At 57.6% G+C, this 17,895-nt stretch overlaps 1 protein-coding gene across 1 annotated transcript; it reads left to right on the top strand.

Annotated features, from left to right (window-relative positions):
• Nucleotides 1-2,774: 2,774 nt before the first annotated feature.
• Nucleotides 2,775-17,238, top strand: SLC7A10 (solute carrier family 7 member 10). The gene is made up of 11 exons (XM_033127996.1): nt 2,775-3,071; nt 10,901-11,105; nt 13,259-13,410; nt 13,646-13,771; nt 13,840-13,993; nt 14,730-14,853; nt 14,936-15,039; nt 15,421-15,517; nt 15,722-15,871; nt 16,464-16,641; nt 16,879-17,238. The coding sequence occupies exons 1-11, from the start codon at nt 2,789-2,791 to the stop codon at nt 17,007-17,009; spliced, it is 1,704 nt and encodes a 567-aa protein (XP_032983887.1). The 5' UTR covers nt 2,775-2,788; the 3' UTR covers nt 17,010-17,238.
• The last annotated feature ends 657 nt before the right edge of the window (nt 17,239-17,895 follow it).

Here is a 17,895-nt window from a genome sequence, read left to right as displayed (position 1 = left end):
ATTTTCTACCCAATCATGTCATATATAAATGACAATTACGTGCCTTTGTTTCCTGTCTTCATACCTTTTTACTTCTTTTCAGACTGGCTTTTTCCACTTAGTAACAGGCATTTAAGTTTTCTCCATGCCATTTCATGGGTTGATAGCTCATTTCTTTATAGCACAAAATAATGTCCCATTGAGTGGATGTATCACAGTTTATTTAACCATTCACCTACTGAAAGACATCTTGCTTACTTCTAAGTTTTGGCAATTATGAATAAAACTGCTATAAACATCCATGTGCAGGTTTTTGTGTGGATCTAAGTTTTCAGCTCCTTTGGGTAAATACCAAGGAGCATGATTGCTGGATTGTATGGTAAGAATGTATTTAGTTTTGTAAAAAATTGCCAAAATGTCTTCCAGGGTAACTGTACCATTTTGCATTCCCACCAGCAAAGGATGAGAGTTCCTGTTGCTCCACATCCTTGCCAGCATTTGGCGTTGTCAGTGCTCTGGGCTTTGGTCACTAAAAGGTCTGCCTTTCTACTGGCTTTTCTTGCCTTATTGCACCAGCTAGCACCTCCAGCACAGTGTTGTACATAATTGAAGAATGCTAACATTCTTTCTTATTTCCAGGCTCAGTGGGAAAGCATTCAACATTTCACCAGTAAGCATGATGTTAGCTATAGGATTTTGTTGGGTTTTGTTTGTTTGTTTGTTTGTTTATGTCTTGGAGGGTTTTGGGTTTGGGTAGATACCTTTACCAGACTGAGGAAGTTCTCTTCCTTTTCTAATTTGATGAGGGGTTTTTGTTGTTGTTTGTTTGTCTAAATCATATGACTTTTCTGAATCTATTGAGATGATCCTATGGTTTTCCTTGTTTTCTCTCTTAATGCGGAGAATTGTACCGATTGACTTGGGGATAGTAAACCAATTTTACCAACCTTTTTTTCCCGTTGGGGTTTACAGGTTCTAGTTCAATTCCACTAAAATGACCCACTGAGCTGTGGGCCTGGACACCAGCATGCAAATTCCATCCTATGCAGTGTGCTAGAGTCACCCCTTCTCCTCAAACACACTTCATAATTCAGGTGCCGTGAGAGGCTCACCCTCAAAAACCACAAGCTCCTGGCCAGTGAGGCTTGCCCTGACCCCGGAGTGCTCTAGCCCTGGCTGGACCCCCTCCCACCGTAGCAGACCCTATCGTTGCAAGGGTAACTGGGTGGGGAGAGTCAACCAGCTGGTGGAAACTCCAGCCCCTACTACCCTCGATGATCAAGAGTCTCCAGAGCTCTGCTGCCTCCCCCCACACCCCATCCCACCCTCTGCGCGAGGCTCCTTTAAGAGAGCCGGCAGCTGAACCCGTCTCTGGGGTGGGAGGCGGAGGGCGCCAAGAATGCCAACTCGGATGGGAGCGCGAAGGCTGAACCTTCGCCGGGTGGCCTCCCCTTCCCCGTCCCCACTGCAAGTCCACCCAGGGTCTTCCCTACCCCCAAGGTCCCTGCCCCCGACTTCGAAAGTCCCTCCTGGTCCACCAAACGCCCTGCACCTCCAAGCTAGCACCTCGATGCTCCGCGCACAGCCCAGGACCAGACTCTAGCCCTTGCCCCACCCCCGGTGCTCGCAACGGCCGGCCGTCGGACTCCGGGCGGGGCCCCAACAAGCCCCGAGGCGGCCGGCGGGGGAAAGGACAGGGCGCCTGGCGCGGCCTCATCCACATGCAGGGGACAGCGCGTCGCGGTGGCCGCCAGGAAAGGACAAAGGCTGTTCCGCCGCCGGCCGCACCGTGCCAGGCTCACCCCGCCCGCAGCCCCGGTGGCCCCCGATGCGGCCCCCCTTGTGTCTGCTCTGCGGGACGGGGCTGCTCAGTTCCGAGGGCTTCCGGGAGGAGGCAACCTCCCTCCGACCCTGCACACCCGAACTCCTCCGGCGACCTCAGGGCCACAGCCCCCTTCTCTGAGTCTCCCGGGCAGTTGAGGTGGCCTTGCCTCCTTGAGCGGTGCTGGACTGCGCAGAGCCTTCGACAAAGACCCGAATTCTAGTCCACGGAGCCCGGACTCGGACGTACAGCCAGGCGTCTGCAGATGGAACCTGCCAGTCGCAGCTCAGAGGCCGGCTGGGCGGCGGGGAGGGTGGGGTGGTTGGACAGAACTCCTTTCAGGACTCCCAATAGGCAACTACAGAGTATTCACCCCACCTTGTCGCCCCAGACTTTTGATGGTGGGTGCTTGGGGTCTCCTGACCCCTCAGCCCCAACCCTCCTGGGGCAGTACCTCACATCCCGCCATCACCCCATCACCGTTTGGAAGCCAAGGAGGCATCAGAAAGGGTTTGTGTCTTGACCCCGCCACTTGCTCACGAATCTCTGAACCTCAGCTTCCGCCTGGAGAATGAACCCAACCTTCACCCCTTTCCCCCGCACACACGCGCTCCGGGTCCGTGCCAGGATTTAATATGGGAGCACTGGCACACAGTGAGCCCCAATACACTGACAGCTCTTATTTTGCGAGCTGCCTCAGTCTCCTTGAGGGCAGGGACGGCCTTGCCTTTGAGCCCTGCTCTTCCACCATCACTCCATGAGTGAATGCAACTGAGGCAGCGGAAGGGTCCTTCCTTGGCCCAACTGGGAAGTTCTTCCTAGGTCTGCCCCAACTTCTCTTCTTACCCTCCCCGGCCAGGACTGGGGAGGGGTGCGGGGGGAGTTCCCTTTAAGGAAGGTGGGGGAAGGGGCAGCCTGCCAGCCCTCCTTCCGCCCCTCCCTGGCCCCAGCCTCTTGGGGCCCACCGCCCGGGCCCCGCGCCAGCGCATGCGCCCGCCTGTGAGCGCTGTCCGGGCTGCGAGGGCGGCACGCATACGGACAGACGGGTGGACCGACGGACTGGCGGCCGGTGGGACAGACCTGGCAGTGCAGGGAGCGGGGAAGCGGCGGGACAGAGACATGGCCGGCCACACGCAGCAGCCGAGCGGGCGCGGGCACCCCGGCCCAGCGCCCTCTCCCTCCCCCGGCCCGGGACCCGGCCCCGGAGCCTCGGAGCGGGTGGCGCTCAAGAAGGAGATCGGGCTGGTGAGCGCCTGCACCATCATCATCGGTGAGCGGGGCCCCAGGCGGGTGGGAGCCTGGCGGGGCACGGAGCGCACAGACCCTTGGAACAAGGGGCACCCCTCTCCTGGTGCTTCTACTGGTTGTGACGGTGGGACTAAAGAGGAGGGGAGACCCAGAGCACCTGCGGTGTCTCCCCTCACACAGCTGCACAGGGCTCTTGTTCCCACCGCCCCAAACCCCCCAATTTTTGTGCCTGAGGGAGGTGCGAGTTCCATCCACCGCTGGAATCCTCCTGCCTTTACTTGGCTGTGGGCTTCTGCAGGGCAATTACCCTCAGTTTTCTCATCTATGAAATGGAAAGGACTATGGTCCGGCCTTGAGTGCAAGGGCTTTGCAAATGTGGGGACTGGGCAGGCTGACCCCATCTAAAGGCCCCAAGTTCTGGGCTGTGGCTTAAGCTGAGTCCCTACTGTGTGCAGGGTCCAAGTGCCATGCAGTGTGGGTGATTTAGTCTTCAAAAGCAGGAGAGACTGTGGGTAGACTGGACAGAGAAATCCAGCCCAGCGGGGAAGTAGGTTCAGAGTATATTTATTGCAGAGTTTGGTGGCAGGACCCTGGCGGAGAGGGTGGAGCAGCCAGTGACTGGAGGAGGCAGCATTGGGGTGGGGCATACCAAGCCTGCAGAAAAGCCACCTACTTCCTGGGCTGGGATCCCAACAGGCACTCGCATCCTCTGGCTCTCTGGCCTCAGCTTCCCCACCTGAGAATGGGTGCATGTGTCTTGCCCCAATGTGGGGACTTCTCGGTAGGCAGAGGGTTCAAGGGACAGTGAGAACAGTGGTGGGATTTTCCTTTCTCTGTTCTAAGTCACGAACACTGACTTCTCGGGAACTGGCCAACCCAGACCTGTGCCTGTGTACAGAGCAGGTGCCTCAGAGACCTTCCTGGGAGGGGTGTGTTCCATCCCCTGTGTCCCAGGAGATGTGGGCTGGAAGGATGAATGGCAGGGGTCTTAACTACTCTCAGTCTACCACCTGCCCGGTCTTCTCCTCCCCAGCCATTGGGAGCTGCTGGTGTATCTATCGCTCAGCTATCCTCACGCCTACAGAGATGGGGAAAGTTGGGGGCTCAGGAAGACAGACACTAGCGTCTTCACGTCCTCTGCTTCTGGCCCCACACTGGGTGCTCCTGGGCAGGGCTGAGGCCTGGCTCTTGGCCATCCCCTGCACTCACACTGAGAGTTGCCCCAGGACATAACCCCTGTGCAGGTAGCTCCCTTGCCTCCCCATTGTCCCTGGAATGGTGTCTTCTAGGCCCAGGGTACTCCTGCATGACTATCTGCTAGGAGGAAGGGCTGCTTCCAGGGATTTGGCCAGGGCCCTGGTTAGCGCTTTGTCACAGTCCACGCTCTCGCCAGGAGCTGTGCCCCCAGGAAGGGGAAGCCCACACATCACGGATGGGCCGAGAGGCTGCGGTCAAGAGGCGTGCCTGGAGCCAGCTCCAGGGCCAGGCAGGTGCAGGGAGAGACACAGGCCAGCAAGCCCAGCATCTTTAGCTGTATTCCTACTCTACCTCCCCCCACACCCATCCCCCTCGGGTCAGGCCGAGGCTGCTGGCTCCTTGCTCTGCAAATGAGGACGCTGGTGGTGTGGGGGGGGCGGGGGAGGCGGCTGGCTCCACCATAATGTTCTCCTGACAGACCCTGTGAGAATTTCCCCATGCAACCCAGCTCTGCCCTTACAGCTCCATCACCTCTAGTCCCTTCTTGCTATTCCAGGACCATTGCCCCCTTGGCTTCCAGATTTTGACAGTGGAGTTGGGGTCAGGGGTGACTTGGCCAAGTGTGGCAGACTCAAGAACAGAACCCAGATGACATGGCCCCAGCTCAGAATGCTCAGTGGTTGCCCCCAAACCACTGAGTGGTAACCACTGAGGGGTCACAGCAGACAAGAAACTGGACTGGGCAACAGACAGACCCGGGGAGCATCAAGCTGGACCAGGAGGTGACAGGAGATGAGGGAGGAGGCAGGTGTGGACTCAGTCAGGGTCTGTACTGCCCTCCCCACCTGAGGCCCTGAAAGCCCCCACCAACTCCCTGTTCACTGTTCTGGGGGGCCCACCTCCCACATCTTACCCCACCTTCCTGCCCTGGGAAACTTGGACGAAGTCAAAAGTGTATGCACAGTGTCATAGTTTAGCTTTGAAATCTTGAGAATTTTATATCCTACTCCATAACCTTCCTTGTTTGTTACCAGCTACTGAACTTATCTCCAAAACTTCCACAGAAACCCTCCCAGAAGACCCTATAATCCTCTTCCCTTCTACCCCCTGCCCTGTCCCAGGCTGAGGAGTGGGGCTTTCAGGAATGGAATGAAGTGGAAGGGCTTTGGGATGGAATAAGACTCCAACAAAACTGTGTTTAGGACAGCACCTGCCAGCGTCAGTGAGCACCACTGGAGGCCAGCCTGGTGGGAAAAGAGCCAGCTGGGGCAAGGCTGTGCAAGACATTGCTGCATCCAATACATCCTCAGAAAACCACCTCTTATCCCATGATGAAAACGTGTTCTCCCTTTATCTAACTTGATTCTCATGCCCACCTGGCAAGATGGGTATGTTTATACTTGTTTTACAGACGTAGAAACTGAGGCTAAAAGTTAAATGACACTGTCACAAGGATTGGGCTCAGGATTTGGGATCAGATGGGAATTCATGTCCTAATCATTGTTTATCTTCATACTGCTCCGGTGCTGGGCACAATTGGGGCCAGATTCAGAGTCCTTAACGAGGGAAGGTGGAGACAGAGCTGGGAGCTCATCCAACCAGAGTTTACTGAGCTCCCCGTTCCACTATAGATGGATGAGCAAACAGGTGGACAAAAGGATCCCCCAACTCTCCCACCACCACCCAAGGCTGTGCGTACAGGGTGTCTTGTCCTGACTCAGGGACCTCAGCCAGATCCCTCTCTCAGTTCACACCCGAGGAAGGGACATGCCCGTGTCCAGCAGAGTGGAAGTCAGCAGGATAGGACAGTCTGCTGACCAGGCTGTCCTATCCTTCGCTCTCTCCCTCTGCCTTTGACTCAAGTATCCAACCGCCCATGCCAGTCTTGGTGGATCAGGCTCAAGTGTGTTCAGGCACTCGGGGGTCCACTTCGTGAGGTGCATCCCCTTAGAGCCCATCACTGCTCATCCAGCCTTGGCCAGACCCATCTCTGAGCTCTTCAGGTCTGGAGGGGGCTGGGCTGCTCAGAGGATGGCCCTCGCCAGAACCCTCAGCAGGGCTCTGGCTGCTGCCCCAGGGTGTTGAGGTCCCATGGGGATCACGTCTCCAAAGGCCAGATAGGGTGGCCGAAGTGTCTCCAGGATGGATGACAATAGTGAGATCCGTAGGCACTTCCTGGAGCTGCCGATATACCAGGCGGCGTGAGCGTATGCCGGCATCACTGCCTCATCTCCCCATTTTACAGATAAGAAGGCTCAGAGAGATGAAATACCTTTTCTACAGCCCTCATCATGAGGAATCTGGTATTTGAACCCAGATCTGGGAGTTCTCAGCTAGTAAGTGCCTCTGCCCCTAGCCCAGGGGCATTGGGACCTACCAATGAGAATTTGGAAGTCTTTGGAGCTCCTGTATATTCCAGAGAACTTGGAGGCTGGAGGCCTCATGGGTCATGCCCCAATGGGAGGTGCTGGGACTCATTGCCCAGAGCAACGGAAGGCCTGGCCTGTGGCCAGCCCCTCATCAGGCCCAGCAGGGCAGTGCGACCACGCTTGCTGAAAGGGTCAAGGAAAGGCAAGGCAGATGCTAAGATGACCTAGTCCTGTGGGTTCCCTGTCCTTTGGGGGGTGGGGAGGGCTCTGGCCTTTTATCTCAGCAGGCCAGGGTACAGACCCTGCCCTCTGGGAATACAGGGTCCACCCAGGATGGCAAATAAAGGAATCACTTCCTGGCCTTCCTCCAGATACCATGGCAGGGAGGAGGGTCCAAGTTATAGATGCCAAGGTGGGAAGTCAGGGAGGGCTTTCTGGGGGTGGTGTTGCTTCTGGGAGGCCGGTGAGCTAGGGAGACACCTACAGTGGGGGCAGGGATCCCTGAACAGACTTGTTTCCTGGGGCTCCGTGCAGATGTGCAGGACACATCCACCCTGCCTTCTGCCAAAGACAGGGTTGAACCAGCGCTCTGCTGCCCCCTAGCCCAATGGCCCTACCTGGCCGATGAGGAAACTGAGGCCCAGAAGGGCAGCACAGGCCTGAGGCCACACAGCTAGGTGACTCCCAAAAGTGTTTCTAGGGCTGCAGGGTGGTGCCAGTGTCCTGGCCTGACAGGGCCTCCCTGCCCCCTCCCCAGGTCAGACAGTACATTCCTCACACACACCAAAGGCAGCTGGCTCCTTCCACCACCACGACCTCCACGGTCCACCCCTGTGACCTCCATGGTCGGCCACTGCCTCCAAAAATAGGTCAGCGTGCACCGCAGCAGCCTGGGGAACAATGGCCCTTTCTTCATTCCTCCGCGGAGCCGGGTAAGCCCCATCAGGCCAAACATCTTAATGTGATAAAAACCACCCAGCACAGGCTGAGGAAAAGGGGCGAGAGGAGGCTGGAGGGGGGCCTCCTGGTTGGAGCACTCACATCCTTGCCCACCTGCCCGTGAGCTCCGGCACCACGGAGGACCTGTAAGGATCACAGAGCAGCTTGTCCCGTTGGGTGGATGGGAATGTGGAGGCCTCGGAACCCGAATTTCTACAGCCTGCCCTCGGTCAGACACCTGAGCGGGCACTCAGCACCCCCTGTTCCCTAGCTCCTGTCCCTCCTCTTCTTCCTCCAGAGCAGGATGCCCCAAGGGCTGGGCTTGCCCACTGCTGCTCCTGGAGTCAGGCCGAGCTGATTCCACTGGTCCTGAACATGACGAAGGAGAGGGGGGCCTGAGCCCCCCACCGCCCAGAAGGCTGGGCAGGCTCCCCTGTAGTCCCCCCTTACAGTTCCATAGTCCCTTCCCCCACAGTGCCTGTAACCATCCAAGCGCTAGAGGCCCCCACGCCTGTCTCAGCATCCTCCCTCCCTCCCTTCTTTGCCCTCTGCCACCCAAGTTTACAGCTCCTGTTGCTCTTTTCAGAGCCCCACCCAGCCCCCAGGGTGCCATGCTCAGAGCAGCCAGTAGACCTTGACTGGGGTTTTCTGCTACCTTCTAGCACAAACTTCTAGTTGTCCAGGCCCAGAAAGAGAGGCCCCCAAGGACCTCAGAGACACCAGCTGGCACACGTGTTCCTTCGAGCCAGAAGTCCTGCTCTGTAGCTGGAAGCTATGTGTCCAGAACAATAGTGATCCACCCCACTAAGCCCAGTCCCCAGATCCCAGCAGCTGAATCTCCACCTACTGGGCACAAGCTAGTGATGTGATCCTTTCAGACCCCAGCATCGTAGGACAAGGTACCAGGTATGGCTTCCCTGAGGGCGATGCCCATGAGGCCCTGCCAGGCTGAATTGTGTAGAGTAGTGGGGTCCCCACAGGGTGGGTGGATCGGGGCCCTGGATGCCCCCAGCCCAAAATGCACCCAGCTCCTTCCAAGGCCACCCAGCCCCCGCTGGCTTCCAACCTCACTGGCTTTTGGCAAATCCCACTCCACCAGGTCCTGAGAACAGAGACTCTGCTGCCGGGTAGAGTGAACTCAAAGGCCCTTTAGAAACCCAACAGCCCACCCAGGCCCCTGGGCCCTTGTAGGTGATGGAGGTGACCCCTCTCCTGCTGGAAGCAGGCTGAGGGCACAGCTTATCCCTGGGGGCTGGGGGACAGAAATTCTTTCATCCTTATCTGGATGTATTTAGGGCTCCTGGGATGTGACTGGAAAACCAAGCGGGGCATCGTGGCCGTCCAGACTGGAAATCTGTGTCGGCCGGGGGTGGGGGTGGGGGTGGAGGGGAGCACAGTGTACAAGGAATGCATGCAGATTGGCGGTCACAGCTGTGTCCTCGTCCAGACCCGCCTGTGGGCCTGGCAGGTGGTGCAGGCAGGCTGTGCCCTGATGGATGTGTCCTCCTCACTGGGGACCTGACAGGTGGGGGTGATCTTGTTGAGGGGCTGAGCCCCAGGTCCCAGCAGTGCCACTTTTTTATTCATGTGGACTGTGGATTCTGGGATTACATCCTCTTGCAAGGCCCTAGTGCAAGTCACCAGTGACGTGACCTGGTTCATTTGCACAGATGATGAGACCTAGGTAATCCAGAACACGGCCCCCTCTTTGCCCTAACTGGCAGGGAGCTCAGGGCTAAGTGGGTGCTCAGAGTTTTGCTCATCCTGGGAACCTATTTTGCAGACCGCGGCTTGGCTCTCTGAGTATTTCCCACTGTTCCACTCCCATACACTGTGAGTCAAGGGAGTTCTGCCCCCCCACCCCCAATGTCCAAAGCTCAGAGTCAGCCCCAGAGGCACGGCAGACCTTCCATGACCGTGGCAGATTGCACCTGAGCCTAGGAAGCCAGCCACCCCCTCTGCTCCAGTCAGGGTCCCCTTCTAGCAAGGCCGAGTGAAGAGTGCTGCCCCCACTTCACAGATAAGGAAATCAGCCCTTCACATCAGGACACTGGTGCCACTTTGGGAATTAGGCCATTTATTCTTCCTTTAGTGTACTCAACAGATGTGTATTTAGCACCTACTATGTGCTGAGGGACCGAGGTGAGTGAAAGCAAATGAGGGTGCAGATAGTACACAGAGAATCATACAAATGAAGATGCAAAGTGCATCTGGATACAGCTGTGAACAAGCTGAGGGCTTCCCTTACGGTATCCTGCTGAATCCTCACAATAACCAATTGTACAGATAGGACCCAAGAGGTGACCTGAGTATGGAGAAGTCCCCACGTCTCCTGAGCCCCAGGCGAGGTTTCCCATTGTGATCCTGGAATTAGAGCAGTGATTTCTGTCTGCAAGCAGGAGGCTGTCCCAAAGAGAGAGGCAGTCTGTGTCCAGACCCCAGCTGGGCCAAGAGTCTCTGCCAGCCTGCTATTGCCACTCCATTCCTTGTGTGATGGCTACTGACCAACCCCCAGCCCTGAAATTGCACCAGTTTGTCTCCCTCACTCCACTGTTGCTTGGCCAGGACCTGAAACATTTTCACAGTGCCAGGAAACAAGGTCTCTTCAGAGCCTGTGTCCACAGCCTGGATCGTAGGTCAGGGAGGAGCCCAGGAAGCAGGCAGAGGAGCTGCCTGACAGAGAAAGGGGAGATGGAAGATAAAGAAATAAAGTACAAGGTGGGGTCGGGGGAACCACAGGGCTATGAAGTGGGAGGAGGAATCCAAACCAGCGTGGTCAAGGAGGGCTTCATGGAGGCGGTCCCATTCCCTCAGCCACTCCATGAGTGTGGACTTCCACCAGTAGGAAAGTGGCAGGAGAGTATCATGGTCAAGCTCTTGCTGAGGGGGCCAGCTCTGGCAAGCAAGTTGGAAGGAGGACAGGTGGTTGGAGGCTGAGAAGTCTGGAGGCCTCAGGCAGGGGAGACACTGAGCCTGGCCCTGTGGGGACGCACAAGAGTCGCCACCACTCTACCATCACTCACTGGATGCGGCCCCTCTCTTATGCTTGCTCCACCTCATGAGAGTAAGTTGGGGGGGAGGCAGGGACAGAGGAACTCAGAACAGGACCCGTCTCTGGCAGGGGAGACTGGCCGAATGGACAAGGTGCCACTTCCCACGCCAGGCACTGGGGAGAGGAGACAACGAGCCCAGAGTGGGACTTGCAGGGCTTGAGGGACCCAGTGGTCTCCACAGGCCTCCTGACCTGCCTCTACCCCGTCCTCCAGGGAGCAGGTTGGGCTCCCTGCCTCACTGCAGCATCCGGAGCCCCACGGAGAAAGCTGATGCCCTCCTTCTCCTCCTGCAGGGAACATCATCGGCTCTGGCATCTTCATCTCCCCCAAGGGGGTCCTGGAGCACTCAGGCTCTGTGGGTCTGGCCCTCTTCGTCTGGGTACTGGGCGGGGGCGTCACTGCCCTGGGCTCCCTCTGCTACGCGGAACTAGGAGTCGCCATCCCCAAGTCTGGCGGAGATTATGCCTACGTCACTGAGATCTTCGGGGGCCTAGCTGGGTGAGTGTGGGGCCCCAGCGGCTTAGGGAGGGGGGCAACCTCTCCAGAATGGATGGCCAGCTGGGCCTGGACCTGGGTTTCCTGTTCTGCTTCTCACATCACAGGGAGGTCATGGGGGTGGATGGAAGGAAGGGAGTGGGGGTGTCGGGCCACTTTCCACTGCCCACCCCAGTCCAGTTGGACATTCCAGCTGGCCCCTTGACCTCTCTGTTTCCTTTTAAATCAAGCTGCCTCTAAACCCCATTCCCTACTCCGTGCTTCTGGGTTGGGAGGCCCTTGCTATCTGAAACGTCTAGATAATGCTAGCATCCAGACAAGGATGGCCTTGACTTTAGTAAGTCCATATGCAAGGGTGGTGGGGGGAACGATATTCTTATCAATGCCTTGCAAGAGCTCCCCTTTAAATAGCTCCCCAACGTTCCTTTATTCACCAGCACACATTAGCTAAGCACCTACTGTGTGCTGAGGGCCGGGGATGCCGTGATCAAAAGATGCATCCCTGTCCTCATGTTGCTCACCGTACAGAAGGGAAACTGTCCCTCAAATGTGATTAAGACCAGCTAGAGGAGCCCAGCTTTGACGGTGTGTGTAACAGGCAGTGGCCCATCAGCCAAGAGAGTGGGGTGCCAACCACCTAGGGAAGGCTCCCAGGAAAAACCACGTTTGTGCCAAGGCTTGGAGGAAGAGTGGCATTTTCTCTGCCGAGCAGTAAGGAGGGGGAACATGTACAGAGAGTGGTGGCCTGGGCCAGCTGGTCAGATCCGTGGCAGGCTACGGGGCTTGGAGGGGATGGGGCAGCCTAGGGGTGGAGAAGGAGCAAAGCTATTGCAGTCGTCCATCTGAGCCTTGATGGGGGCCTCAACAAAGGTACAGGAAGGTTCCAGAATCATTTAGGAGCCTGAATGGGGAGGATGTGGTAACCAGCGTAGCATGTGGGAGAGATGGGTGCAGCTGGAGTGACACCTCCATTCCCACTGGAGAAGCTCCACAGATGCCAGTTCATGGGATGGGGAGGGGGAGACTTGGGGTGGGGCTTGCCACAGTGGTGGGGTCCATGGCACAACTGGGGAGGTGCTCTGGGTGAGGGGTCTGGAGCTCAGAGGAAACGTCTAGGTGGAAGTATACAAAGTTTGGATCAGGGACCTTTAACGGGCAGCTGCGGATGGGGCTTTGGCAGGAAACGCACACACCTATGACTATGTCCATGGGTGCTCTCCTCTGAGGAGGGGGTCCTCAAAGGGGCCTGGGACCTGAGAAAGCAGAAGCATCGTGCTGTGCAACTGGAGCGAATACTTGCAAAGGTGGGAGAGAGAGGAAGGCCCAAGACCCTTTGCATCCAGCATCAAGAGTGGGCAGAGAGGAGCACTCAGCAGGGAAGGAGGGTCCCGGAGCGAGAATGCTCAGAGCCAAGAGGTTAGGGGGTGCAAAGCAAGGGGTAGGAAACAGGACTACAGAGCAAAGGTCAGGACCAAAAAGAAGCCACCAAACTCGGTGCCCCAGAGGTCAGTGGTGTCCCTGGATGAAGTGATCCTCGCCCTCAAGGGTGGGACTGGGCGCTAGGGCCACCCCGACGGACAGCCCTCCCCTGGGTGCAGGCAGAGCCTCCAGGAACAGGTCAAGCCTGACAGCCTTGAGCAGAGCCCCCACTCCTACTCATCTGTGGGCACCCTACAGAGGTGAGATTTGAGCTGTAGGAACGTAAATTACTCCCCAGCCCTAGGGAGGGCTTTTTGCAAAGTCCAATCGCTCAGGGGATCACAACCCAGTCAGCCACCTGCAGCCACAGGGCTCTGCTGAGAGCTGCAGCTGGAACTATGAGTGCAGATCCCAGGACAGCCCTCCCAGTGCAGGAAACAGCCAGTGCCTGGGGGCTGGGTGGCCATCAGAAAGGCGGTTGGTTCCCCAGCCCTTCTCGACACCGGCCCAAGGGTAGCACATAACTGTTTAACTGTGCTGAACACTGTCTCTGTCGAAACTGTCTACAATAGAGTCCAGGCCTCGACAAGTTTGGCCCTGCCTCCCTGGCCCAAAGCCAGCCTCCGGCACTGGCACTCGCCTTTGGATTCCGGGGCCCAGTGTGCAGCCCCATTCCGCACACCTTGGCGGGGAAGGCAGTGGGATGCCTGTGCCACTCGAGCCCTTACTCGTTCCAGCTTCCTGCTGCTCTGGAGTGCCGTCCTCATCATGTACCCTACCAGCCTGGCCGTCATCTCCATGACCTTCTCCAACTACGTATTGCAGCCCGTGTTCCCCAACTGCATCCCCCCGGCCACGGCTTCCCGCGTGCTATCCATGGCCTGCCTGAGTAAGTGCCCACCGTGGGGCCAGGCTGGGCCTCTGCTCCCTGCCCTGTGTGGGAGGGCTAAGGGACAAAACTACTGCCAGCTCCAGAGAGGTCGGCCTCAGGATGGAGTTTCTTGCCGTCTGGCTGCTGCTGCAGGGGATGCCGTCCTCCTGCAGCTCAGGCTGGACGTGGCTGTGGCCCACTGTGAGGGGCATGGCCTCGGGCGTCCACCCACCTTCCCGCCTGTCCTCCCCAGTGCTCCTGACGTGGGTGAACAGCTCCAGTGTGCGCTGGGCCACACGCATACAAGACATCTTCACCGGCGGGAAGCTGCTGGCCCTGTCACTCATCATTGGCATGGGCTTTGTCCAGATCTTCCAAGGTAGGGCCAGGGGGGGCTGTGCCCAGAGCCGGGGGGACAACGCTGACCCTTGACCTCTGGACCCCCAGGACACTTCGAGGAACTGCGGCCCAGCAATGCCTTCGACTTCTGGATGACGCCCTCCGTGGGTCACCTGGCCCTGGCCTTCCTCCAGGGCTCCTTTGCCTTCAGCGGCTGGAACTTCCTCAACTACGTTACTGAGGAGCTGGTTGACCCTCGAAAGTGAGTGGGGTACCGGCTGGGCCCTGGGAAGGCAGCCTCCCTGCACAGGGCCACTGTCACACAGGCCTCGGTCCCTTCATCCACCTGACCACTCCCCTGCCCCACAGGCATGGCTCTGGAGAGACAGCCAGGACACTTGTGTTCCAGACTCGCCTTGTTCTATATGGCTGTAGGCAAGTCACAGCCCCTTGCTGGGCCTCAGAAACACTGAGTATCATTGTCCCACTGTAAATGGAGCCCGCTATTTGCGTTTGGCCAAAAATTACACATGTGCACACAACATGGTCCCTGCAAATGAAGCCAGTGCCTCCATCTGGTTCTCAGCCAGGGACCCCGACAGTGAGCCATTGCAGCTGGGGCTGAGGCTGATGAGGAGTCCCAGGGGTACCCTAGATCTATGGACTGGGCTCCCAGGGCCCTTTTGGGATTTTCAAGGCTTATTTTGGCTGTAAGCAATTTTTTCTTTATGTGCAGACATTAGACATTAGTCGCACCCCTCAGGGTACAATGTGACCCGTCCCCCATCTGCCCTTCTCCTACTGGTCTGCCCAGGGTAGGGTTGCGGGGTGAGACAGACAGCGGTGCTGCCCCCTTCCCTGCCCCAAGGCCCCCAGCGGGTGCAGGAGATGGAGACTCAAAGCTCCTGCCACTGGGTCCCCTGCCCCCCTCTCATGCCAGCACCCCACCCTCCCGCCCTGAGAGGGCTGACACTGAGGCACTCTGCCACTGCCCCTAGGAACCTACCTCGCGCCATCTTCATCTCCATCCCGCTGGTGACTTTTGTGTACACCTTCACCAACGTCGCCTACTTCACGGCCATGTCCCCCCAGGAGCTGCTGGCCTCTAACGCGGTGGCCGTGGTGAGTGGGGCTCTGCTCGGTCCCTGGTCCTGCCTGGCCCCTACCCTGCCTCATGCACTGCCTCTCTTCTGTGCCCACTCAGACCTTTGGAGAGAAGCTGCTGGGCTACTTTTCTTGGGTCATGCCTGTCTCCGTGGCACTTTCCACTTTCGGCGGGATCAATGGCTACCTGTTCACCTCCTCCAGGTGACTGGACTGGGGAAGAGGGTGGTCCAGGTGAGGCAAGGCAGGTGCCCTAGTGCAGGAAACCGCCAGTGCCCTGGCATGCAAACAGTGCTGAAGGCCAGAGGAAGAGAAATCCTGCCAGGTGGGGCCCACCTGAAGCTGGGACAACGAACTCCCCTGTAACAGATGTCTGATCTCAAACCTGAGGAACAGAAAGCAAAAGGGAGACGGACTAGATGAGGGGGATACTTGTCCCATGGGGTTGTTGGGGCCTGGAGCAGAGGGTCAAAAGCAACAATTCAAGAGGGACATCAGGTCTAGAGCTCAGGTCCAGGATCTGGCAGGTGGGGAGGACCCAGCCGGGGCTCACGGCCCCCACCCATCTCTGTCCCCACCATGCAGGCTGTGCTTCTCTGGAGCCCGAGAAGGGCACCTGCCCAGTCTGCTGGCCATGATCCACGTCAGACACTGCACCCCTATCCCTGCCCTCCTCGTCTGCGTAAGTTGGGGGACCCAAGCTGACAGGGCGGGGAGCCTGAGACACCGGCAATCTGGGTAATGGCAGGCATGAGCCCTGGCCCTGGTGGGCAGCCGACAGTGGGAGTGGGGAGGGCTCACCAACCTCCTGGCCTGAGCCGCAGGCCCAAGACTGGGCTGACAGGAGGCAGGTCGAAGGCCAGCCCTCAGCCCACTCCTCTCCCAGTGCGGGGCCACGGCGGTCATCATGCTTGTGGGAGACACATACACGCTGATCAACTACGTGTCCTTCATCAACTACCTCTGCTATGGTGTCACCATCCTGGGCTTGCTCGTGCTGCGCTGGAAGCGGCCAGCGCTCCACAGGCCCATCAAGGTGAGGCCTGGGGGAGGATATGCCAGAAGCTGTCAGAACCTCACCCATTTGGGCACCAGGGGCAGGTGATGACGGCGATGGGGATTCCAGCTTTTGCCGTGTGCTAAGCCCTGGGCTATTCAGTCCTCATAACAACCCCATGAGGTGGGTGCTTTGACTACAGACAGGAAAATGAGGTTGAGACACTTGCTCACAGCTGTGCAGGATTCCACGCCTCCACACAAAAACAGAATACCCTAATCCAAGCTAAAAGAAAAGTCCTCCCGTTTGCATATAAATCCTGGAGCTGGAGAAGTATTCATTTGCCTGAAATGGGACACGCCAAAAAATAATTGACCTTCAGCCAAGTGCAAGCCGCAAGTCCAAATACAGTCTCTGTGGAGTTCAGAGCCACTGACACTTAGACAAATTCTCAACAATTTGGCCAACTGGCCATCCATGAATGGGGTTCTAGCACATCGGGCTGCGGCCAGAAGGGGGGCCCTCAGGCCTCAGCTCCCAGGAAAGAGAGGAAAGTGCCGGGGGCTCCCGGGGTGATTGGGCAGGAGAGCGAGAGGTCCTGCTCCATTGGTGCTCCGCTCGGTCTCTGCAGGTGAACCTCCTCGTTCCTGCTGCATACTTGGTCTTCTGGGCGTTCCTGTTGGTCTTCAGCTTCATCTCCGAGCCCATGGTGTGTGGGGTCGGCGTCATCATCATCCTCACCGGGGTGCCCATCTTCTTCCTGGGAGTGTTCTGGAGAAGCAAACCAAAGTGTGTGCACAGACTCACTGGTGAGCCAGACAGCCTCCCCCAGGTGCTGGGCCTAACGATGGGACCCTCTTGGGAGCTCACCCTAGAGCAGGGTCTCCCAGCAGCTGCACAGGGCCCAATCACCACCAAATGTCTCCCCACGATGTGGCCCAAGTGTCTGGGACCCACCTTAGAGTGAGCAGCTGGCTGAGGACCCCTGTCCCACGGAGTCAGATCCCAAAGTCCATCTGTCTGTCTGTCTGTCTGTCTGTCTTCAGAGTCAATGACACGCTGGGGCCAGGAGCTGTGTTTCGTGGTCTACCCCCAGGGTGCCCCTGAGGAAGAGGAAAATGGCCCCTGCCAGCCCTCCCCACTGCCCACCACAGATAAGCCCTTGAAGACACAATGAGACATTTGTGGAGCCTGAAGCAGCTATTTCTGTTTACATGTTGTTTATTGAGGAGGTGTTTTACAAAAAAAAAAAAAAAAAAAGTTTTTTTTTTTTTTCCTGGAAAAAAAGAGATCCCCCTCTTAGAGGCCTGTGGTAAGGAAGCCCTAAGATGTGGACTGGGTTCCCTGCCAGCACTGCCCTGCTAGCTTTTCCTGAAAAGATCTATAAATAAAACAGGGCTGGCGGTGTGCTTGTCTCAGGTGAGTCCCAGGTGGGCATCACTCGGGCACGCATGGAGCTGGTGGGGGGAGACGCCTAGCAGTCTCTGGAAGAGGCCTTCGTCACTGGGGGCCCTGCCAATTGAGCCAGGCACATCCCTCTCTGGGACTGGAACATCTTGTCCAGAGCCACCCCTACCCCAAAGGGACATGGAAGCGGCTGGTGTGCCCCTCTCTAGGCTCAGCAATGCCAGCCCAAGCATCAGGCCCTTGGGAGAGTCCAGAGATTCCCTCCGGAACTGCCTTTCTTCCCACTAATCCCCACAGAATGTCAAGACTTCAGAGGCCACAGCCTCACCCTAGTTTACAGGTTAGGAAACTGAGGCCTTGAGACAGGATGCGATAGACGTGGCCACTGTCGGTTTGTGCCTCTGTCCCCGGAGAAGGCATTGAGCGGCATCTCCCAGGACCTCAGGACCTGCAAGAGACCCACGGGCTTCCTCTACCTGCGCCCACATTCCCAGCCCTGCCTAGTGCCCAGATTGACCCCCTCAGCTAAAGGGCAAAGGGCAAAGGCCATCAGCCTGGCCAAGGCCCTGCTGACACCATAGGCATAAGAATGGGGGCAGAAGCCTACAGAGCCTGGGAGGACAGAGGAGAGAGCTCAGTGTCGACAAAGTGCCCTG

The sequence above is a fragment of the Rhinolophus ferrumequinum genome, chromosome 15, assembly GCF_004115265.2.
Source record: "Rhinolophus ferrumequinum isolate MPI-CBG mRhiFer1 chromosome 15, mRhiFer1_v1.p, whole genome shotgun sequence".
Classification (NCBI taxonomy): domain Eukaryota; kingdom Metazoa; phylum Chordata; class Mammalia; order Chiroptera; family Rhinolophidae; genus Rhinolophus; species Rhinolophus ferrumequinum.
Note: the sequence above shows the minus strand (reverse complement) of the source record. Positions and strands in the feature narration are given on the sequence as shown.